Source organism: Sceloporus occidentalis, unplaced genomic scaffold (assembly GCF_023333645.1).
Source record: "Sceloporus occidentalis isolate IW3139 unplaced genomic scaffold, rSceOcc1.0.p SCAF_1, whole genome shotgun sequence".
Taxonomy (NCBI): domain Eukaryota; kingdom Metazoa; phylum Chordata; class Lepidosauria; order Squamata; family Phrynosomatidae; genus Sceloporus; species Sceloporus occidentalis.
Window position 1 is genome coordinate 77,689,231 of NW_028316981.1, and position 24,718 is coordinate 77,713,948.

Here is a 24,718-nt window from a genome sequence, read left to right on the forward strand (position 1 = left end):
CTGTCTTAGCTTGTTACAGGAAACTTAGTTAAAGCATATAACTTCCAGTGCTGCAGCAGTAAAATTTCCCATACAAATGGAACACCTGAATGTGCATCTGAGCCCAACTATATTGTGGGAAGAATCCTTGCCAAGAGTAACTGTTCTCATCTGGGTCACAATGGCTAGGTGTCGCTGAATCAGGAGGAAAAAAACCCCTAATCTTTTCTTCTTCATATTTTCCAGGATTGAGACATTACTACACGGTCAGCGTCCTGAGGTGGAAGAAATGATCCGTGAAATAGGTGTGGGGCAGGCAGCGATGGAACAGCTTGCAGTTTACTGCATCTCTCTGAAAAAGTGTGTCAAATTAATAGTTTATTGTTTTAGAGTATATGTGTGCTTGTGTGTTTGCACTAACATGCATGTACCCAAGGTGGAAAGAGTGGGAAAAATTAATCAAAAGGCAACACTGAGGTTTGGGGAATATAATAAAGGTGGCATAGATGGAAGATTTCAACAGAGCAAGCACACTATTGTTGCATTAGTGACACATCCGTTGCTGTGGAAACAGCCTTCAGAGTTTTGCAAGCATTCTTAAGAGGTGATTGTTTGATGGGAATGAAGGGGATGGATGATTGTCATGATTCTGAGTAAGGCAGCATGGCCCCTGAATATCTCCCCTGAACAGAGCAGAGTGCGTTATGCAGCTGTGGGTAATAAGTATAGTGCAGTCATCAGTTGCTACAGTGTGTTAGAGATCTTTCTATTTATACCACATTTAATTCACAGCTTGTACAGGCAACACTGGATGGCAAGTGGGTAATCAAAATAATGAGCTACAGCACAAAGTACCTACATTATAATCTGTAACTTCAGCACTGTTTTATAATAGCATTAAATGCTTAGATAAAGACCCTGCTGCATTTCACTTTCATGGAGGATGTAAAACATGGCATTTAACTCCAGATGGTTAAATAATCTTTGGATTTTGATATGGTACTTACTTTTTGGTAGTTTGTATCCCTCTCCCAAGTGAAATAGTGTTGCTTTGTGAAAGGATGTTTTCTCACCTGCCCTGTAGTGTGCCAGTGTTTAGCACTGTACAAGTCAATGCTAAAACACTGGCATACTACAGGGCAGGTGAGAAAAGACTAGTTCAGTACTGCTTCCTCACTGATAGCACATGTGTATATGACAGGAACTTCTGCAGCAACTTAAGATGTGAATTGGATGTCTTCTGGCCAGATTAGATTATTGGCTTCAGCTAAGAGTTACTTCCATGAAAGCACTTACCACAGATTAACTAACTAATTTTGATGTTTTCTAGGGAATATGAGAATCTGAAGGAGTCCCGGAAAGCATCAAATGATACAGTAGAGAAGTTAAGAAAGGAGTTGTTTTCTGCTAATCACAAGGTAAAGGGCTTACAGATATCCCTGCAAATATGACATAGAGGCATCTGTGTACAACCAGCTAAATTAAAATTATCACCTCCTCTTTTGCTCATCTGGATCTTACCCATATTGGTAGCTACCTCTTAACTAAGAAATCCTTTTACAGGTTCCCTGAGCTTGCTCAATATGTAGCCATAACATTCATAATTTATACAGCTAGAATAACATTCTCTGTTCTCGGTTATTGTTTTTTAACCTTTTCCACAGCAAGAAACAGCTATTAGTGAAGTGTGGAGTTACACATAAAAATGTGCAGAAACATAATTTACTGTATTAAAACACAATGCATGTCTGTCTCCAATATTCTTTGGTGTTTATATTACAAAAGTTAGCACAGAAAACATGAGAGCTGGGATCAGGAACCTCCAGTGTGTAGGTTGGATGCAGCCTATGGAAGTTCTCCATCTGATCCATACAGTGCTCCTTATTTCTGAAAACTGATTAGAGAGAAGAGTGTATTCAGAGCTGTTCAGATTGTAAGGATCATATATACTCGACAATAAGTAGAAAAATTTATGCCCAAAAATTGATCCTAAAATCCTGGGTCGACATATAGATGCGTCAGTACAATAATACTGCTTAGAAAGGTCCTGATAGAAGCTCTCCCATGCCCCACTCTCTGTGCCTGATAGTTATCTCTGAAAGAGCTGCAGAGGGGCAGGGAATGTGTGTGAGTACAGTATGTGAAAGAGGTGATTCCTTTCTCAATCTGATGTTAAAACCTCTCCCCCCCCATCCTCCTCTGGATCTCTCTCCCCACCAAACAAACACCCCATTTAACTCCACTTCCCCCCTTCCCAATCCAATGTTAAAGCCTTCTCTCCCCATCAAGCACCCCATTTAACTCCACTTCCCTCCCTTCCCAATCTGATGTTAAAGCCTTCTCTCCCCATCAAACAAACACCACATTTAACTTCACTTCCTTCTCTTTTCAATCCAATGTTAAAATCTTCTCCTCCAGCACCAGGGAAGTAATTTTAGGTGTTGGCAGAGGTCCGGAGAAGAAGGAGGCAAGGAACTGGTGTCTTCCCCTTTATATCCTTTGTTACATGCCCATAAGTTATACCCTTGACTTATCCACAGGGCACATCAAAATCCATGATTTTGGCCCCAAAATCTTTCCTCGACTTGTACATGAGTATATATGGTGTCTTTTACAGAACTGAGTCATGTTTCATAGACAGCTATGAAAGCTAAAGCACTAGGGCTTGCATACATAGAACTGAGCTGTGCTCTGTAGGCTTGGTGAGATGTCCAATGTTAGTAAGAATTATATCTGGCTCCACACAGTTTAATTTGTTTTAATAATAATTTGTTTTATTTATATACCGCTATTCCAAAGATCATAGCGGTGAACAGCAAGTAAGCTAATTAGCAAGTAAGCTAATTTGCCCCCAACAGTCTGGGTACTCATTTTAGCGACCTTGGAAGGATGCAAGCCTGAGTCGAGCTTGGGACCTTTTGCTGGTCTTGAACTCGCAACCTTGTGGTTTTGAGTAAATGGCTGCAGTACAGGCATTTAACCACTGCGCCACCAGGGCTCCTGGTGTACAAAGTTTGCTTTGTTTTTGCATATTGCCTCCTTCCGCATGCTCAGTATCCTTAGTTCTACCCACTGCTAAGTGGTTCTGAGACCTATTCCAAATCTGGAATTTCTTTGGCTCTGACACATTCCAAATTGGAATTTCACTCCTGAGTTGAAAAAAGTTCCCTACCCCTGCCATGGCAGGTAGGTAGAAGGGTGAGAGTGGATTTATTGAAAATGTATTGGAGTAAATTTTCTAGTTTAATTCTGCTTACATCCATTTCCAGCTGCTTACAAACATTCTGAATTATTCCAGGTAAATTAATTTCCTTTCACTGACATCTTAAGAGATGAGCCACCCTGGAGCTCCCTCTGCAGGTGGTTTGACAATACAAAGATCTTTCACAAAGAACCTGTTTCTACCTAAGGGGCCTTCTTTCAGTTGTCCATATAATTGGCTACATTTTAAAATGCTGAATTTTTAAAATAAAACTCTATTAAACGTAATTGTTAAAAATATTTAGAACCTTTAAAACTTTATTTAATGGGCTTCTCATCTCACGTATTGGCCTTCTGATACATAATTTTTAATCTATAGCTACAGAAAACTCTTCTAGATTTGGAGAAAAACGTGGAGGAATTGAAAAACGCCCATACAGATCTGAGAAATGCAGACAGAGAGATCATGGTGAGAATCTTCTTTTGATTTCTAGTCAATGTCTCCTTGCCTTCACATTGTACAATCCAGATGCCTTTGTAATCTTTCTCATAGCAGGAATCCAGTTGAGTCTTTGTTGTTTGATCTATACAGATGGTTCTTGGGAAATCTTTGATGGTTGGGTGGGTGAAACTTTTTGTGTTCCAGGCTTTGAACTTTGAAGAGGGTAAAAATTGTTAAATTGTCTTATTAGTAAAGACAACTGAACTGATGGATATTTTGTTAGCTTTGGAGAAGGCTAAGGATTGAAAACCTGACATTGTAATGATTTTGTCCAAGTGGTTAAATCTGACTTTGTTTTTATTTACTGTTTGCGGAGGAATAGCTGGAAATGATTTAATTGATTTTTCCATGGAAAATGATTTGTGAGATTTTGGGGCTCTGAATCAGCAGAGATATGTAGAGGAGATCTGTTCGTTCAGCTACTGGGGGATATTGTGCATGCAAACATTTTTTATAATGGATGGGAAGACTCAGTTTGGTCATGGATTTGGAATACAGTGGCCTATAGATCAGGAGTGATAATTTCAAGGGGCTGCGATGCAACATCTGTGTTCTGCCAAGACCCAGAGTGCTGCACCCCCATTTTACCCAACATTCTCCCTCAGTTGTCCACTTATCTCCATTTTCCCTGCTAAAAATACCTGATAGTATTCTGGAAGTTGTGATTAAGATTTCAACCCAGTTTTCTCCTTCTCTCACTTCATTTTGAGCTGTACAGATCTTTTCATTTTTCAGATCTTCATCATTTTTCAAAACTATAATTGACTAGATGATATTCCTGTTTTCAGAAAAAGACCTGTATGACCCTAACTCGGGTAACAGAGGAAGAATATTGGAGGCAGTCATTAATTGCATTCTGTCAAAACTTCATTGAACTGTTTAGAGAAACAAAATTGAGATATGGATATAATGGGCACAGCAACACTTGAGAGCCTGAAAAAAATGCCCTGGAGGGTGCATGAAGCCTGAGGGCACACTTTTCCCACTCCTGCCGTATCTGATAGGTTTCTGAGTCTTCATCTGCACTGCAGAAATAATGCAGTTTGACACCAGTTTAACTGCCACGGCTTAATGCTATAGAATTGTGAGATTTGAAGTTTTGTGAAATATTTAGCCTTCTCAGGATTACATAGTATGGAGCCATGGCAGTTAAAGTGGAATCAAACTGCATTATTTTTGCAGTGCAGATGCAATCGATAATACAGGCATGAAAGAACAGTAGAGATGTGGAAGTAAAGAACAAACCTTTTCCGCTATTGTTTTTAAGCCATTTTGTTCCAAAAAAACCCTGGAAAATGGATGATGTGATATTTTCTTTTAGAACAATTTTTTTAAAATACCAAATTTAAGACAAGGTTTTCTTATATTTACTTCTGTCACATTATTTCTGAAAATTATGTAGCAAGTAGACCTTCGGATAAAAGTATGTGTTATATCTCACATTATTACAATTTCTGGTCTTGGTTTCCTTTTCTGATTCCTTTTTGTTGGAGTGAGTGCTTGATGTTTGGTTGGCACTGTAGAGGAGAGGACCTGGGGAGACAAAATAACTTTCTTTGCTTTAGTTATATTGATAGTTTCTTCTGGTGTTTTTAAAAATATTGCTTTTGTTTTTCTCTGCTCCTTATAAATGGACAAAACCAAAGAGGTTCCTTATAGTTCAAATTGAGGGCTTTGAGGTCCCATCCTAACAAAGAACATTTTTTAAAAAAATTATTTGTAATTCTTTTCTGAATAAACAGGTCTTATATCAAACATTATCACTTTATGCCAGATCAAGTTATACAAAATATGTTTTATGTTCCTGGTATAACAAAGTGGCTTTCAATCTTATACTATTGCATTTTTCAATTTTTCAAAAAAAAATAATCCTTTTTTTCCTCTCCTCCCCCCCTCCCCCCCAAAAAAAACTGGTTTATTTCCAGAAATTTCACCTCTCTGATGGACACCTCTTTCGTCACTATCTTGAATTTGAACTTTGTGCTGTTCATCTAGGGCTTGGGCTTAGTGAAAATCACTTTTGTAATTATGCATTACCTGCCTTAGAGTGCATTCCACAACTTTGTAAATTAGTTGGCCGTACATAATTTGATGTGGCACATTTGTTTGTTGTCAGTAGTTGGTGGTAAGGGGTTATTTCCACCTTTCTTCACTACAAAATACTTTGGTGGGATCTATCTATACCTCCCCAAGAGGAAAATCTTGATCCTGGTAGACAGTCTGAATTTTTCTTTCTTTCTTTCCAAAGAGTTTGAAAAAGAAGATAGGAGTCCTGCAAGATACCATAAAAGTACCATCACTGAGCAGTGAAACACTCAACCGACTTGTCTCTGAAAGGTTGGTTAAAGAGATTAATAGGATCTGATATTATCAGAATTGGTTTATACCAAACAGCATACAAATATTGAGCATATCTATTGTGTTCAATGCATGGGATTCCTTCATTACCAAATTCACTATATTTATCCATCTGGCTCAGTAATGTATGCCCTGACAAAGAGTTTCCAGGTTTTTAGCTAGAGGTTTCCTCTGCATCACCTGCTTCTAATCTTTTTAATTGGATTGTGTCACATTTGATTATACATATACATATATAAATACATATATTTGTTCATTTATCTGTATCAGCCCAACAGAACTGTAGTGAAAGGCCTGTTACAGACGGGCACCCTAGGATGGACTCAGTCCGTGCTAGGGTTAGAAAGGGGCGTCTCTTCCAGACGCCCCTAACCCTAGCACTGACTGAGTCTGTATGAAATGGCAGCGGCCGTTCCACACGGCCGCTGCCATCTTGACGTAGCGGATGCTGCGTCCGCACGTCGCACCCCAGAAATGACGCCGCAAGTGCGCGCTTCAGCATTTGCAGCGTCTCTTCCGGGGCGCAGGAAGGAGCGCGATTTTCACACTCCTTCTTTTCAGTGTCTGGGAACCGTGCCGTTTGGCTGCTACGGTTCCTGGACGCTGCAACCAGCAGCGGCGCAAGACTGCCCCTTCTGGGCGGTCTGTAACGTGCCAAAGCTTGTAGCTATTACCATATAAAATGTTTTTGGGATAGTCTGGATGGTGGAGATGGCGTTATGCTTCCACTGAAATCTCAGGTTCACATCTTGGTTTTACTCCTGGACTCAAATCTGAGCCTGGATGCCCAGATTTCAGCAGTGGCCAGGAATATATTTGCACTGTTAAAAGCTGTGCACCAGTTACTTCCATTTGTGGAGTTGTCAGATCTGGCTATAGTGACATGAGCCTTAATTATATCCTGTTTGGATTACTGTAACACACACTATGTGGGGTTGCCTTTGGAAACTGTTCAGAAACTTCAGCAAATCCAAAATGCTGCGCCCAGGCTGCTGAATGGGGATGGTTACAGGGAACATATAACCCTGTCCCCATTGCTTCAATGCCTATCTGTCTGCTTCTGGCAGAATACAAAGAATTAGTTATGATTTTAGCGGAATTTTTTTTTTAAAAAATGTGTAAGCCACTTTGAGACTCTTGCTAGGAGAAAGGCAGGGTATAAATTGGATGAATGAACAAATTTTCTTAAGAATAAAATTCCTATAAAAATGTGAGTAACTTTAGAGGATATGAGATTCACCAGAATATTAAGTCAGGTATGGAGATCCCAAGCAGCCTGGCAGTCATTTCAAATAATCTAAATTGCCGGCATATGTTAGTAGATAGCAGAAGGGAATTTACTCTCTAAATTTAATTTTGCTAAATTACAGGAGTGCCCCCCCCCCCATTCAACAGGTTAGGAACCACAGTGTTATCAAAAAGCAGAAATCATCAAAGTATGGTACCATTATGTGCTCTGTCCCCCTAACCTATCTAATAAGTAGGGGATAAACCTTCCCTGGAAAAGAAGGGAACACACACACACACAGAGAGAGAGAGAGAGAGAGAATCCTTTCCTTGAAGGCAGGAGATGGGATTTTCCTCTCTCCATTCCCCCACTTTCCACACTTCCCAATGGCATAAGCTGACTACTTACATTCTGCAGGAGATATTTCTGCCCTTCCCCTGTCAAGAGAGAGAGGAGAGCAGAAAGGGACCAGACATGATGTGGTGGTGAGTGAGGGCAGTGGACTGGTTAAGATGGAGACATACACACTGTGCAGAGTTTGGTGATATTCTCCTTCCCAAACCTGTCCAGCACTAGGGATGGAGATGGAGAGGCTGACAGGACCAGTGAAGGTGCATATGCAATATGCCCATGTACAGTAGGCAAAAAACTTTACAGAAAAGTTCCATTAATTTGACCAGGTCATATTGAGGAGGTAGCAAGCTTGTTTTCTGCTGCTCCAGAGACTAGGACCCTGAGCAATGGATGCAAGCTCCAGGAAAAGAGATTCCACCTCAACATTAGGAGGAACTTCCTGACAGTAAAGGCTGTTCGACAGTGGAATAAACTTCCTCGGAGTGTAGTGGAGTCTCCTTCCTTAGAGGTTTTTAAACAGAGACTAGATGGCCATCTGTTGAGGATGCTTTGATTTAGATTTCCTGCATGGCAGGGGTTTGGACTGGATGGCCCTTGCAGTCTCTTCCAACTCTATGATTCTAGGTGTCTGCTCTTTCTGTAGGCAGGTCCCAAGCAAGCTTCCATGCTCAGCTTGGTGCCTTTCCCCAACTCTCAGCTAGTTTTTTAAGCAGTGCAAGCGCAAGGAGTCCCATATGAACCTGATGAAAGAATGGTCCCCTCATTGAAATAATGGAATCTGATTTGAAAGTGTTGAAAGAGCGAGTCATCAAAAATGAGCTATCAAAAGGGATAGGATGCCTGTATATCTTTAAAAGCTATCTCTTTCCAGTGTTGTTGCTAATATGAAACTAGGGTGTATGACAGGTGTTTGGAATGTGAGACCCTTCAGATGTTTTTGGACCAACTCCCAGTATAGCTGCTGATGAGGGATGATAGGAATTGTAGTCTTGCAGCATCTGAACAGCTACACATTCCCTACACATTGCCTTCTGCTGTATTGCATGTGGAATGGATTGGAAGCTAAAATATATGGACTTGTCTCACCATTGAACTGACAGTAAATGTTTTATTATGATATTTACGCATTTGTTCTTGAAGTCCTGCTCCTGCTGAATTGCTAAACCCAAAGCTCCATCGGCCACCACATAGTGATGAGATTGACTTGAATGCTACATTTGATGTGGAAACACCAAAGCATCAGCCTCACAAGACAGGCCTTGCACCTGCCAAAAAATTCAAACTAGATAAAAAATCGTAAGTTGTGTTCATTTATTATTTTCCCTACACATGCTTTTGGTCTGCCTGGCTTTCCCAGTTTCACATGGATACAGTTCCCTCGCCACTTTAAATTCTATATCCATTTTGTTTTGATTCAAGTGTCTCATCTAGAAGCTTTTCATTATTGCATAAGATTGTCACAGCAAGCAGGCTTGTCCATTTCATCATCCATCACAATTCACAAAATAGCTCATTTATAAAGTACATAAGTAGCTTTTATATAATCATAGATCTTTAAAAGGACATATCCTGACCTGGAAGCACACTATCTAAAACTTACAGAAATAAAGGCGAAGGAATGGAAAAGAAAAAGGACTAGAAAGCCATAATGTCCTTATTAAGCAATTTGATATGCTTGTTTATTGTACTTCAACTGTGTTATTTATAATCTGTGCTTTAGTTTTGTTCTAGGTGAACATAAAAGGCTATAGAGAAGTCTATTAAACTCCATATTAAGAGTATGACTGAAGCAATATTACATGAATGAGGAATGACAGTGAGGCAGAATAAATTAAGGCTCCTCCTCCTGATAGAGATGAGAAGCTTTTCTTCTATTGCCTAGCTAAAACAGAGGGAAAATGGGAAGAGATAATATTTTTACTGTACAGTGTTATTTTAATAAATTACAATATTATAATTATAGCATTATAATAAATACATTATTGTAATATTATAGTATTTATTTATTTGAATGAATCTAAAGGGCCCAACACTCTTGCAGTTTCTTCATAACATTTTTGAGAAAGCCTTAGATTCTAGCCACATTGTCTCCTATTCAGATTTTTACTAACTGTTTCTGCCCTCTCAAAGGTACAGATGGAGCAGTAGCTAACTTGTGGTGTGTATTTTTCAGGGCACCTGTGACAAATTTATCAAGAGCCCTGAAAGAAACAATGGAGGTACAGTAACTGATAATTTAAGTAATATTTACAGTTTGCCTAGAGTCCCTTCAACATATGTCCTTTTAAAAAGCTATCAACATAGCCAATCGTTTTCCAAACGGTCTTAATCAAGCCCTGCATTGACTTTACTGCTACAGCTAAGTCCTGAGGGTTTTTTCAGCCAGTGTTCTCACTGTAGACTGTATGTTCTGAATTCTTAAAGAATTTTCTGTGCTGTTCTCTACAGATCCATTTACTAGTACCAAAGTTTGTGATGTTCAAAAAAACTTTAAAACCAGTGCCTGGAAAGTTATTTTTAAGGGAAATGAATACTATGACACGCTAAAGCAATACATAACTGAATGGTGATAGAATCTTAACTACTACTGTTGTCTTACTTGGGGCAGGGTGTTATCAGTATGCTGGTGACACCTAGATATATTTCTCCATGTCTTGGTCTTCAGCTCTGACTTCAGATGACGTCTCCTCTCTCAGTGACTGTCTTAAAGCAGTAATGGACTGGATGAGGGAAAACAGATTAAAACTGAATCCAGACAAAACAAAGGTACTTACAGTAGCAGCCCCAAACCCAGGCAGTGAGATACAACCTCCAGTCCTAGATGGGGTCACACTCTCCTTTAAGGACTGTGTTCACAGTCTGGAGGTGCTCCTAGATCCATTGCTTCAAATGACAAATCAGGTGAATTCGACAGTCAGGAGTGCCTGTTATCAGCTATGGCTGATACGCCAGCTGCACCCTTTCCTGGAAGTCAGGGATCTTGAAATCGTAGTTCATGCGCTGGTACCCTCATGTCTGGATATCTGTAATGCACTCTACATGGGGTGTTTGGTCCGGAAACTTCAGCTAGTACAGAATGTGGCGGCCATACTGGTCTTGGGTACATCTAGAAGAGACCATATTACACCAATTTTAAGATCTCTTCACTGGCTGCCCATCAGTTTCCGGTCCCAGTGCAAGGTGTTGGTTATTACCTTTAAAGCCCTAAATGGCTTGGGTCCAAAATATCTCCGGGATCGCCTCCTTCCGTATAATCCACCCTGCACGTTTAGGTCCTCCAGAAATAAATAATAAAACTTTAATTTATATCCCACTTTTTTGTTACCACAATCAAAGTGGCGTACAACCTTTTTTAAAAAATACAATATATACAATCTTCCCCCCCCCCTTAAAAAAAGATTAAACAATTCTATGCATTAAAATTACAAATTATAAAATCTAAAAACAGTAAGATAATAAAATAACGGTGGGTCGAGTCTTCGCTTATATATGTCTGTGGGGGGAGCATTACATGGCTGGGTTCTATTCCGGGAGGGCCTGCCGGAAGAGATTCGTCTTGACAGCTTTCTTGAAGCTCTAGGTTGGCAATTTGACCGATCTCGTCCGGCAGGCCATTCCATAAAGTGGGAGTGATCACGGAAAAAGTCCTCTGGGAGGTTGCCGTCAATCAGGTCTTTGTGGCCTGCAACAAATTCCTCCCAGAGGATCTGAGGGTATGAGGCGGATGGTACGGAAGGAGGCAATCCCTTAAGTAGGTTGGGCTCAAGCCATGGAGGGCTTTAAAGGTAATGACCAACACATTGTACTGTGCCCAGAAACGAATAGGCAGCCAGTGGAGTGATTTCAATATAGGTGTAATTTGGTCACTCCTAGTTGTTCCTGTAATCAATCTGGCTGCCTAGTTTCCAGACTAGGCACAAGGGTAGCCCCATGTAGAGCGCATTGCAAAAATCAAGTCTTGAGGTTACCAGTGCATGTACTACAGTTTCTAGGTCACCCCATTCCAGGAAAGGACGCAGCTGACATATCAGCCGGAGCTGATAACAGGCACTCTTGTCTGTTGCATTCATCTGATTTCTCATCTGAAGCGATGAGTCAAGAAGCACCCCTAAGCTGCGAACACAGTCCTTTGAGGGGAGCCCGTCTAGGACTGGAGGTTGCAGCCCGATACCTGGTTTGGGGGCCCCTACCATAAGTACTTCCATTTTGTCTGGATTCAGCTTGAGCTTGTTTTCCCTCATCCCAGTCCATTACTGCTGCAAGACATTGATTGAGAGGAGAAATCCCATCTGTCGTAATTGCTGATGACCGAGACATGGAGAAGTATGTTTGGGTGTCATCAGCATACTGATAACATCCCGCTCCATGTCTACGGATGATTTCTCCCAGCGGCTTCATATAGATGTTGAATAACATCAAGGACAGGATGGTGCCGTGAGGGACACCACAATTAAGCTCCGTTTTTGAAGAGCAACTGTCCCCAAGCATCACTCTGGAATCTACCTGAGAGGAAGGAACGGAACCACTGCAAAGCAGTGCCTCCAATTCTTAACTCTCTCAGGCGTTCCAAGAGAATGTCATGGTCTATTGTGTCAAATGCCGCTGAGAGGTCTAATAGTACCAGCAGGGTCACACTTCCTCTGTCGATGCTTAAACAAAGGTCATCAGTTAAGCCGACCATGGCAATCTCCACCCTATATCCTGTCCTGAAGCCAGTTTGAAATGGATCTAGAAAATCTGTTTCATCCAAGACCACTTGGAGCTGAAGAGCGACAGATTTCTCTAGGGGAAATCTATAACCAATAAAAACCAGGTTTCTAGAACTGCCCAAAAGACCCTTTCAGCTATCGCTCCCAGACTATAGAATGGCCTGCCGGATGACATCCATCATATAACCACCTTAGAGAGCCTTTTAAAAAGCTGTTCAGACGGCTCTTTTCCAGCAGGCCGTTCCTGAATAGACTCCTGGCCACCAAAGAGAGAAAGTAATGGACTGATCCTGTTGCTGTTTGCCTATCCATTGTGATTTGTTTTTATTTATTGTTTAAATTGTTATTGATCTTTTTAACATGTTTTAATTGTAAAGTGCTTAATTCTATTTTAAAGTGGGGAGGGTTGGGAGATATGTATAATTATCTGCTATAAGCTGCCCTGATTGCCTGAGTGCAGTTGGGGCAGGATATAAATACATTTTATTATCATTATTACTATTATTATTATTATTATTTACTTCTGTTCAGTTACTAAAAACTCTGCCTAAAAGTGCCTGTTCTGTCTTAACAATTTTACAAGATGATATATTTGCAGAATCATTTTCCTTTTGTAAAATAGATTAGCTTAATGCATTTGAGTAAGCTATTGTAGTGTTGTTTGAGTTTGGATATATAAGGATTTTAGGTCTGATTCTCCAACTTGTTTTTATAAAATGATTCAGAACTGCTCAAATGACACAAATGATGAGCACCCAGAAGATCTTTTACCTGCTTTCATCAGAAACTCAATTCTGTCTAAGAGGCCACCTATGAACATGCTTGTGCCACAGAGGAGCACAGGGATAGTAAGTACAAATGGAACATACAACACAGTGTTGCAACATGGAGTATTTCTGTTTAATATGCCAGCCATGCCCTCTTCTAGGAAACTCCATCTCATTCTCCCTTCCCCTTTAGAAATGAACATGTGAAATAATGTGCCTCCTTTCTCCCCGTTTTGGCCATATTCTTGTCAGTACTCAGCAACTTAGTTCACTATTAGTAATGATCTCCTCACATGTGTATTTTCCCCAGCCTTTTCTCGGTTCCTGGGGCTTCTTTCACACACACACCACTGACAGAGTAGAGAGATCTTGCAGCACCTTTGAGACTGACTAAAAAAAAGAAATTGGCAGCATTGCCAGAGGTTCATTTTGTGGGAGGAAGGAACTGAGTGTTTTCCATTTGGGTGCCTACAGTAGAACAACCTTCTTCAAAGGTTGTGTGTGGCCCCATCATGGCCAGCTTTACAACAGTTATCAAAAATGATCTTGTTTCAATGTTGCAATAATCTGTTACCTTGTTTCTGTCTGTTGTGTTATCTGCATGTTCATTGTGTACTGTATGGTTTTATGTTGCTCTGCTCTTCACTGCTGTATGTATGCTTATGAAAGAGAGGGATACAAATGTTTAACATAAATTGGTAAATTCTCTGCTTATTATTAGTAGGCTGGTTTAGAAATATCTTCCAGAAGCAAGCACATCTTTGGCTATTTCAACCACCAGATTCTCCAGTTCATTAATTTGTATACCCAGATCAGTCATTAATCTGTATGTATATCCCATAGTCAGACTACATACCTCTAGGGGATGAAAATATTTGTCTGTATGTAACTACTGAATTCTTTGCCTTCTAGGTGAGAACTGGGTATGATGGCTTAGGGGGCAGAACCAAGTTCATTCAACCTGTATCCTTTCAGATATTATACAAATAAAAGCTAAAGTAATTTCCACCTGCAGTTTTTATTGATGATTAAATATCAGCAATGATGAGACCAAAAGACAAGATGCATTTACCTGAAACAGAGCTCTGGTGTAAACAAAATGGAGGTCTTTAAACAGAGGCTGGATGGCCGTCTGTCGGGTATTGCTTTGATTGAGAGTTCCTGCATGGCAGGGGGTTGGACTAGATGGCTCCTGTAGTCTCTTCCAGCTCTATGATTCTATGATTTGACTTGCAGTTAATTTTAAAGTGAAAAGCAGCTGGAAAAGCAGAATCCATTTGAGGATATTATCCCTTGGGGGTAAATAACTTCAGATTTGTTCAAATATCAAGTCTTGCTGCCAGATTCTTTAGAAATGGGGAGAAGAGACAATCCCAGGAAATATGGATCAAGATTGTGAGACTGTGTCTTTGCTCCAACTGTGGAAATGGTAAAAATGCACTGTTTAATTATGTAAACTTTGTTTTCCCCGCTTGCTGGGATAACATATATAGTCTAATTCTATCTTCCATTTTCTGCAGCAGAATGCTAAATTCTTCAGAAAATACCATGAGTGCAGATGTGCTTCAGGAAATAGAGTTTGTAACACAGCTATGTTCACATTGGGGCTGATATTTTAACTTTGCCTGGAGTCACTTGGCCAAGTATCAAAGATTTGTCATCAAGGGTCTGTGTTCTCATAAGGAACTACAGTATATTTCAGCTGGCACTGAAGTAACCAGCTTCACAGTGTATGGAGTAATCCCAGTGACATTGCCATAGGTTTGTAGAAATAATGGTAAAAATCAATTTAACTACTAGTAATGTCTCGGTGAGGTTCTGGTTGAACAATGGGAATTAGGAGTGCTTGACTGTATGAACAAATACAGTTTGTTCTCTTATCTGCATTTTGAACTGGGAGGCTTGAATATTTTTTAGGATCAAATAATGTTCAGGTGTAGTTTTTTGTGGGGTTTTCAGGCTATGTGGCCATCTTCTCGAAGAGTTTCTTCCTGACGTTCATGATGTTCAGGTGTGTACAGATCTTGGTCTGTACACATGAAGTATCCTAGGAAATACCTGCTTCCTTTTCTGTATCAGTTTTCCAAATTAAATATTTGGCCACTATTTTCTTTAACCTATCTCGTTTCAGAGTATCCCAGGAGAAATTCGGCCCCTGGCTGTGAAGAGCAAGAAAAAGAGTGCTTCTAAACGAACTATTACAACGTCTTCTGTTTCTGGAATCAGCCAGACTAAATTAGATAACTTCCTTAAGTAACTATGCAATTCTGTAGATTGGACCTAAACAATCAGAGACCTGGTCTCATCCATAAACAGCATTATGACTTCAACAATCCAGAACAAGTGCCCAAGGGTGAGGTTGCTGACTTTGTGTTCATCTCCCCACACCTTTCCTGCAAAACTGAACATGGAGCACTGGTTTTCCTATGCTGTCAGCTCTGAGGAAAGAAAGTTTGAACATGCTGGGTTCCAGAATATGTTTGCTGTTTTACAAGTCCATATTCTAATCTAATCTGTTATATTATGGGGGTTCCTTCAGCTCCTTCAGCAGCAGCATCTGGAAATTATCTGAGGATTTATGAATGGCTTGGAAGTGTTCCTTCAGTAAGGTATGTCAGTAACTATGTTAGCATGTGTCCCGTGGACACAGTCCTGCCTTATATAAGGAGAGAAATTTGTTTGCCGCTGTCAAGTTGTGTTAGTATCTGATGACAAATTATGTGCCTAGGAAAACAACTTTTGTAGTTGATGTCACATTGGGGATTAAAGTTGTAACTTCTGCCTATAAATTAGAAGGGTTGGAGAAATGGATGGAAAAGTATTTACTTCATCCAGCCTTTCACATCACTACTACCTGAAAACTCTCCTAGATTCTCTAGTTATTGATCCTGATTTTCAGTGGCAGGATCCAATGCTAGAATAATGGTGAATTAGTCTATTTTTCCACATGATCTGGGGTTTGATCTGGAGTATAATTAATAGAGAGATGCTTGGAATGAGTTGTTTCTAATACTTTGGCCTGGATTTTCTGTTTGATTCTTGCCCAAGATATTTTACTTCCTTCCTAAAACTGTTAGCTGTAAAATAAGTGCTATTTCCCAGAATGTTTTTCCTTGCTTTCATGGGGCATATAATTGGGCTTGAGATGACTTTAGAAAATAGAAAGATTCAGATACTTTTTTTCAGGATATGAAAATGCTAGCTTCTTAATTACTGCTCCTGTCTTGCATAAGCTTGGGAGTCAAAATCACATTTTATGCTTAACATTTCCAGCTCAAAAGTATGCCAAGTGTTTTCAAGTGCAGATTTATTGTTTTTCAGAAGCAATGGCCAGGGGCATTTGTTTGATTGTTTACTTTAATAGACAGTGGCAGAAGACACCTTTTGACTTAGAGGTGACCCAATTATTTCCTTTTAAGGAATTTTTGTGCTAAAAAAGCATTTTCTCAGTATGCCCCACCTTCACTATGGGTTATGTCACAAACCTAGCCATGGCACAGGATTACCAGAGCCCATACATGGGTCAATGGATACAACTTGAAATTCCTAATTAAACATATCTACTATGTTTATGAATAATGCTGAGTGTGTCTAATTTATTAAACTGAAGCTAGAGAGGTAAGATTTCTAAGTCTTCCTGCGGCACAAAGGGTCTGTGCAGATAAATTAATGGATGTACATCAGAGAAATACTTAGAGAAAGTAACACCCCCCCCCCCCCCAATAAAGGCCCTAAATCCAATTATTAGTCCCAAGTAGAGTTGGTCTGTTCAGTCATTGGAAACCTGGTAAATCAATATATAATTCAGTGAGTCTACTCGGGACTAACAAGTCTACTCGGGTTTTAGGTAAAAGGTTCATTATAGTGGCAAAATTAGAATTTCTTGGATTTCTTAGAGCAATTGAATTCATCAGAACATTATTTTCTACATCCCTATTTCACAGTCCCCGCTGACCAGTATTACTGAAGCTTCACTTGATTCATCTGCATTAAGCACCTACCCTTAGCAAGTATTATTACCAGGCTTTTTCTGTTTTAAATACTAGCCTTAAATCCATAAGAATTCCAGATAGGCAATGGGTACGCCTTACGGAGAATTATGGCATTCTCTGTCCCTCTGTAGAAGCCAGCATAGAAAGTATTGCTTTTGGGAGGAGTCCTTTCTCTACTTTGGCTCATGTACATCAAACTCAGTATTGCTTCTGCTCTACACGCAGCCTCTTTTTCTTCAGTTCTTATGCAGCAAGGAGGCATTGTAGCATAAAGGTGAACTGAGAGAAAATGATCCTGAGTGAAAGGGGATATTCAGGCTATGCTATCATTTCTTTAAGTCAATGACCAGAGGCATTTTCTATTGCAAGGAAATTACAAAGACAAGGGCAGTCCTAGTTTTCACTTCTAATAAAATGTCATTACCCTTTCCCCAAGGCTTGCATATATTTTCTCAGAATTGATTCTTCTCTGTTAAATGGAAAGTGTCAAATCTCATTTGGCCTCAAAGCTTAAATTTTTACAGAGCTGAGCAATTATGCTGTGAGGAGGGGAATTAGTATTATTGTTTGCACAAGAATTGTCTGTAGTATTTGCTGTTGTATCCTTTGGAAGCTTTAACTGTGGAAGATGTGAAATAGAATTTGAAAAACAATGTTTCCAAAGCTGAATAAACTGCATAACAAACATAACCTTTTACTTCTAACTGATTAAAGCTAAAGTTTTGCTTTATCAAGCGCCCCTCAGCTCATTACTGCCAGATATTTATACAAAATAGGCTTCTAAAACTTTTTGTCTCTAATATTTTTCCATATAACTTGTGAGTGAGCAAGGGCATCTATCTGCCCCTTCTTGAACTACTTTTCTAGTCTGCTTAGAATTACTGTCAGAAACCTCAAGGGAAGAAGACAGTAATGGCGTTAGTTTCTAGATGACCAACTTGTCACCCTCTAGATGTTGGCCTGCAGTTTCCATTGTCCCTCACTGCTATATATTGCTCAAGCATGAAAATACTTCCCTTCGTATCCCAATCTGCTGAATACAGATACAGTTAACAAAATAAATGTGCTCCTGAGCATTAGTATTGGTACTGGAGGCAAGAATAGCATAGAAAGAATATATGGTTCCTATTCCAAAAAAAAGAAGAGCAGTTGGACATGTTCCAAAAAACTTTTTATTCAGAACAAAAGATATGAACACATGACTTGAAACAACAGGTCAGGTAAGCCTTGCTTGAGTAAACAAAACAAAACATGGGAATCTTCTAGAGACCACATGAAGGCTTCAAAAATGCATCCTCGAATGTTTTGTTTTGATTTTACCAGCCTCCCCTTTTATTATAATTTCTATTTGGGTGGCCAAACTTGGATATTGGTTCTTTTCTTTTTCACATGCTGGGGGAGCTGATGAGACATCTCCCTGTTTTTCTGTTTTGCTCTCTATACTGTAGTAGACTCAGAGTAGAATCCCATTGTTCAGTTCAAGCTTTATTGCATTGCTCACTGCAGACATGATTTTGCAGTCCAGTGTATTTTTCCAGCTCCACCTCCCCCCAGTACTGATGCTGATTTAAAAAAAAACTAGCTAGATAGGACAGAAATGGGTGTAATTACAAAAGTGACTGTTGTACTTTGGACATATCATGAGAAGCCATGATAGAAACGCAGATTGCATTTATTCACACTCCTAATCATCATTTTCCTAAATAGTTCCAACTTCCTTACCTTTTGCTTAAATACAGGAGCGGGCAATTTGTGCTTCTTACATTTCATACCACAACTTTCAGCCACCCCACTGCACCCCCACCCAAAAAAAAACCCTCAGTAAGCCAGCCAGCATTGCAATGATGAGAGTTTAAAACAGGAGGAACAAAATTTGCCAACTCCAGCTTTCCAGAGAGGGTGCTTCATCCTCTGTGGTTGCTCTGTTCAAGTTCCTTCTGTGGTAGGGTGATCAGAACTATATAGAGCTTTGTAAATTTGGATCTCTATCAAGATATTATGAGAATTAATATTCCCTGTAATTTCCTTTTCTTGCTACTGCAAGCTGGATAACTATTGTTTTTTTATCTGTCTGCCATGATCATAAGTTCAGTTTGGCACTGGTTTCTCCACTTCTTGTTTGTATTTTTTTTTAATTTGTTAAAACTTTTTTTATCTCCTTTATAGAATCTCATCAGCGCTTCCTGTTTGGTCTCCTGTATTTTATATCCAAATTAGATTGTGGACTAGTGTCCACAACCTGTTGCTACTTGATCTAATTTGTGTGTGAGGTTGTGGTACTCTCAACAGATCTGGGGTGGGGGGGGGTTTCTTAATAATGCATTTAATGAAGAAATGGCCAGCTTTCTTTAAAGCTTGACAGATAAGTGGGGCAGAGGCTACATAATAAATGGCTCTTTCAATGATGAAGTATTGGTGCCATCCAGTGGCCTATGTAGGATATAGCTGTGTAAAATATATCTCTAAATACGATACAGTTGTTTTGTGGAGGCTAGCTTTGTGCAACATTTTCACAGCACTTGTTCTATGCTGCCTTGGATCCCAACAACACAAGCCCCTGAGTCCTGCAGTACTTCTGAAAAACACGGTACTGGAAAGCAAGGATTTGAAAACCTGCTCACTCTAAATTTTATTTCAAGGCTGTTCAGGTGCACTTAAGGAGATGGACGGATCATTCTCTCCGTACTGATAAAACAGGCACAGTTTTTAAAACTCTATTGAAAAAACTGCACACAGTTCATCAGAAATGCATAATAAATGGCTCTTTCAATGATGAATTAAGTAAAACTTAATTACTTGAATGAGGAGTTGCCACCAAACTGCAGATGCAGCTTGACATATAAAAATTGCAAGAAGGCTGTTTATATGTAGTATATCTATTATTTGCTATAATTGTTATTGTTTTAAATATCAAAATTAAAAAATTGCAAGAAGGCTGAAATAGTAAATGTTTTGTATGTGTCTCCCTTTTCTCATAAGAACTTCCATTTACCCCATACCAAGACAAAAGCACTATTTGTCAATGTTCATTTTTAAAAACATTTAGAATTATAGGCTGGCATTCTATATTTCATTTACAGATTTACATATACAGATAATTGCAGATCCATCACTGCTCTGTATTCAGTAACTCTGTGCAGACACACTGACAAAGGAGGTCTGTTCAGCTGGAAACTGGGATATATATAGAGAGGGATGTTTCCCATCCCCTCCTGCCAGTAAGAGGGACTGTGACAGAAGCAGGACTCTGTCGCAATTCCTCATTGCAGCCTTGCTTGCTAGCAGGAAGGGGATGGAAATGTCACCCTGTTCTTTACCTTCATTCTGTTATTTATTAACAATACATTTACAAAGCTCAAACATTACTGCACCCTTGTAGCTAGCAAGACAACCAAGGATGAAAGAAAGTTGTGATGCTTTACCCAGTTTCCTTTGTAGCAGAATTGGGGACCATGTGGCCCTCCAGATGTTGGGCTGTGACTCCCATCACCTTCATTGATGGCTATGGCTGATGGGAACTGCACTCCAACATCCCCCCCACCTCTGCTCTGTCTTATGACAAAGGCAACAGGTGGCAGTTATCTGTCTCGGGAAGCTCTACTTGTCAAAATATCAACACTCATTATAGTTATGCCTTCACAGCTCCCCTAGCTATTAGACTTAACTGAAAAGTTAACAGACTTCAGAGTTCATATGAAGCATTCTTTAATGAGGCTTGCCTTCAGAAACTAATGTGGAAGAGGCTTATTTGGCAACTGGGCTCTTTGCCTGGAAAAGCCTGAATAGCTACAACATTCTTTCTTAATGACTTTGGGAAGCACTGATCAGTATGGGTAACATCACTCAAATAGGTCTACTAGAAGCCAATCTTTCTAGCTTGCTGTTTTCATGCTGTATTTACAAGTAAGTGATTTTTATTTTGAACCTACCATTTCTGTTTCTATGAAAATTGTCACTCTAAGATATCAGATCCTAGGAGTCCATTAAATTATTCCCCTGCTCAAGTCACACCCATACTATTTTTGGAATTTTAAAGTAAACATTCCCATAGGAGGCTGTTAATCCTTAAAATCATTTTCAGAATCTGTATAAATTCTGCTTGAAAGTCTTTAAGGAGTTGCAGGAAAAGCTGCTCTTCATGTTCCAAAGGCTGCAGGCCATGATGTCACTAGGTTTGGTGTCACCCAGTGCAGGAACTCATGGTGTTGCCCATCCTCCCTATTTACCTCCTCCCATACCACATCATACAGAATCATTAGTAATGGGGTTTTGTGCTAATGTTATTTCATAAATCTTTATTCACATAAAGGCATCAGAACTTCCTGGGCCAGAGGACACTGATAAGCAGACCTCCATCCCAAAGATCCCAGACCCTCAGAGAAAGAATGGCAGAATCCATACCTCAAGAAACAGGGATCCTAGTTCTCAATACACATAGCACAGTGTTATCCAGTTCTCAGGAGAGCTAGAGGTTGGAAGCAAGGGAGGGCTTGTCTCTACTACCTGAAGTAGTCTCATGAATTTCTCATGAGGAGGATTACTAGCAAACTGCAACAGAGGCAAAAGTAGGGGTCTGCACTGACTACACCTTGTACATATTTAACTGCAGAATATCAACTTTATTTTCAGTTTTGGGAAAAGTTTCCCTCCCTGGCAGATTCTGCATTCTCTTGTCTGTATTGAGTTAGGTAGATCAAAGATCTGATTCATTAGAACCTTTTTATATTTTAACCAATGATTGCACTATTCCAATGATTATACTGTGAAGTCCTTTGCAAGGAGAAATGACAGAGGTGGTGCTGGAGAAGAGTGCTGAGGATACCATGGACAGCCAAGAAGACAAACCAATAGGTTCTAGAAAAGATCAAGCCTGAAAACTCCCTGGAAGCTGGGATGACTAAACTCATGTCATACTGTGGCCACATCAGGAAAAGGCACAACTCATTGGAAGAAACAATGCAGTAGAAAGAGCGGAAGACTATGCACCAGATGGATAAACCCATCAGAGGTCATGGGCCCAAGCCTGCTGGACTGGAGCAGAGCATTGGAGAACGGAGTCTTGGACAGGTCTCATCATAGGGTCATCATGAGTCAAGGTTGACTCAAGGGCAGTTAACAACATGACAGAGCCACCATTACTTCTACTAGGCATCCATCCCACAATCCCCTTTGGTCAGACTTTGGGATACTTTCTTAAACTCTGTTTTGTTCATCATTAGTTACCATTATGTCCTGCTTTTCCTCCAAGAAGTAACGGCAGTGCACATGGCCCTCCTGCAAACTTTATCTGCACAACAAGCCTGTGAAGTAGGTCATGTTGAAAAAGTGAAATTGACACAAGTTCACCCACTGAGATTCATGGCTCAGTGGCTGAAAGGAGGCAGAAGGATCCTTCTAAAGCTTTTGAAAAACTGTAGAAGGCTCCTCTGATGTACAGCAGAGACAGGCTGCCAAGCAGACCTAAACCCCCGCCTCAAGCCCATTGGCTAATGCACTTGCTGTTTCCTCCAAAAACTGCACCCCACATCCTTTTTTTCTGTTAAAATTTAGCTGATGGATTTGAGATTCAACATGAATCTTGCAAGGACTTGAAACTCGACTTGAGACTTGAAGGTAGAGATGTGAGACTTAACTGGAGACTTGGACTAAGAGACTTGAACACATCACTGATTATTAGTAGCATTTTATGACTATTAGCAGCAGATGAATATTTTAGAGATGACAGAGCATTCCACAATCTGACCAGGAAAAAACAGTGACCAGTGCAGGATACTGGCTATTGGGGAAACCCATTAAAAGCAGGGTGTGCGGGAAAGTCTTTTTGTTTGGACAAGTATCTTTGGTTGGGTTACAGTTACCATGTGTTGTTAAAAGCAGTGATTGGGAAACAACTGAAAGTATCTTGCAAGGACCTAAGACTTGACATTGGAGAGTTGACTATATCCCTGGCTGCCCAACTGCCTTTCCCTCCAATGCCGCCTTGCGAGAGAAGCCTAGGTGGCCAAACAAAAGTGGATGTGTCTGATCAGGGGACGGCTGGATGTGAGTCTGAGCTGTGGCCCTGGCCTGGAGAACTAGGACTCTGGGGACCAAGGTTTGAATCCCGGCTCAGCCATGGGTGACCTTGGGCAAGCCACACACTCTCAGCCTTTTCCCCCTCCAAATTTAGACTGAATTCGCATTTCCCCCCCTCTACACCACCCAAATGGTCCTGATGCAAAAACATGGAAACTTCTTGTTCACTGATCTCTACCTGCAAAGAGGCCTGTGGAATGGAGACATATTGGGTTGCAAAAGAAATGCAAATGGACTTTAAATTTAAATGGAAAATCTCCGTATTGCATGGCCAGGAGGAGCCTGCCTTCACAAAATATATCTTCCATAACATCTTAACTAAGGACTGAAATAATGCTGAAATCTAACATCCCCAATTGCTTTTTTCTTCTTGTTTGGTTTGTAACATGAAAAGAGATTCCACCTGAACATTAGGACCTTAGGGTTCCCGGGGCAAGATTATCTTCCACCTCTAGGAGGTCCTATTCCATCGCCGCCCCGGCCCTTTGGAATACGCTGCCCATAGAGCTCCGCTCAGTTACCACCCTGGCCCAATTCAAACGGGACTTAAAGACCTACCTGTTCCAATTTGCATTCCCCGATTAAGTCCCTACAGGCCCCCTCGCCGCACAGGCAACGGTTTGGCTAACCCGGGGGCTTTGGTTTTTGTTTTGTTTGCTTTTTGTCCTGTTTTCTTTTGTGTGTAATGTGATTTATGTAATTTTGATTTGGTTTTTAGTCTGTATATTGTGTGTTTTTAAATGCTGTAAACTGCCCTGATCTTATGGAAGGGCGGTATACAAATAAAATGTTTATTATTATTATTATTATTATTAGGAGGAACTTCCTGACAGTAAGGGCTGTTTGACAGTGGAACACACTCCTTCCTTGGCTGGCCCTTTGGGTCTCTTCTCATTCTGTGATTCTATGATGAAGAAGCCCAGTGAGCTTTGAAAGCTTGCAATGAGTATATTGTGTATTTCGGTTGACCAACAAAGGTATCACTGATGGGTTTCTCTCAGCCTCAGGATTCTGGAGAGCAGGGTTTGATTTCCAGCTCAGCCAAGGAAAGCCATTGGGCAACCTTGGGCAAGAAGGCACACTGCCTCAGCCTCAGGGAAAGGCCATGGGAAACAGCCTCTGAACAAAACAGAGATGTTCATCACACTATGCTCTTAAAGAGGTACTATTCCAGTGTGACTCCTCTAGCTGCCTCCTGTTGCATGCTGGGATTGGCAGTTTTAAGGAGCTGAACTTCTCTGCCTGAGAATTCTAAATACCCCTCCTTAAAACTGCCAATCCCAGCATGCAACAGGAGGCAGCTAGAGGAGTCACACTGGAATAGTAGCTCTTTAAGAGCATAGTGTGATAAACATCTTAGAATCATAGAGTTGGAAGAGACCACACGGGCCATCCAGTCCAACCCCATTCTGCCATGCAGGAAATCTCAATCAAAGCAGCCCCTGGGACAGATGGCCATCCAGCCTCTGTTTAAAGACCCCCAAGGAAGGAGACTCCACTACACTCTGAGGGAGTTTGTTCCACTGTCGAACAGCCCTTACTGTCAGGAAGTT

The 24,718-nt window shown here is 40.4% G+C and overlaps 1 protein-coding gene across 2 annotated transcripts in view; it reads left to right on the forward strand.

Annotated features, from left to right (window-relative positions):
- Window positions 1–20,018, forward strand: part of TRAIP (TRAF interacting protein) — a 48,351-nt gene extending 28,333 nt beyond the window's left edge. Inside the window, exons 8-16 of one of the 2 annotated variants that reach the window (XM_089526098.1) lie at window positions 226–339; window positions 1,310–1,397; window positions 3,560–3,649; window positions 5,931–6,019; window positions 8,763–8,918; window positions 9,796–9,841; window positions 13,057–13,179; window positions 14,011–14,061; window positions 15,230–20,018. In XM_089526098.1, the coding sequence (XP_089382224.1) occupies window positions 226–339; window positions 1,310–1,397; window positions 3,560–3,649; window positions 5,931–6,019; window positions 8,763–8,918; window positions 9,796–9,841; window positions 13,057–13,179; window positions 14,011–14,061; window positions 15,230–15,355 (883 nt within the window). In that variant the 3' untranslated portion in view covers window positions 15,356–20,018. Of the gene's footprint in view, window positions 1–225; window positions 340–1,309; window positions 1,398–3,559; window positions 3,650–5,930; window positions 6,020–8,762; window positions 8,919–9,795; window positions 9,842–13,056; window positions 13,180–14,010; window positions 14,062–15,229 lie in introns of those variants that run through there. The other variant, XM_089526108.1, reaches the window with a different exon arrangement.
- The last annotated feature ends 4,700 nt before the right edge of the window (window positions 20,019–24,718 follow it).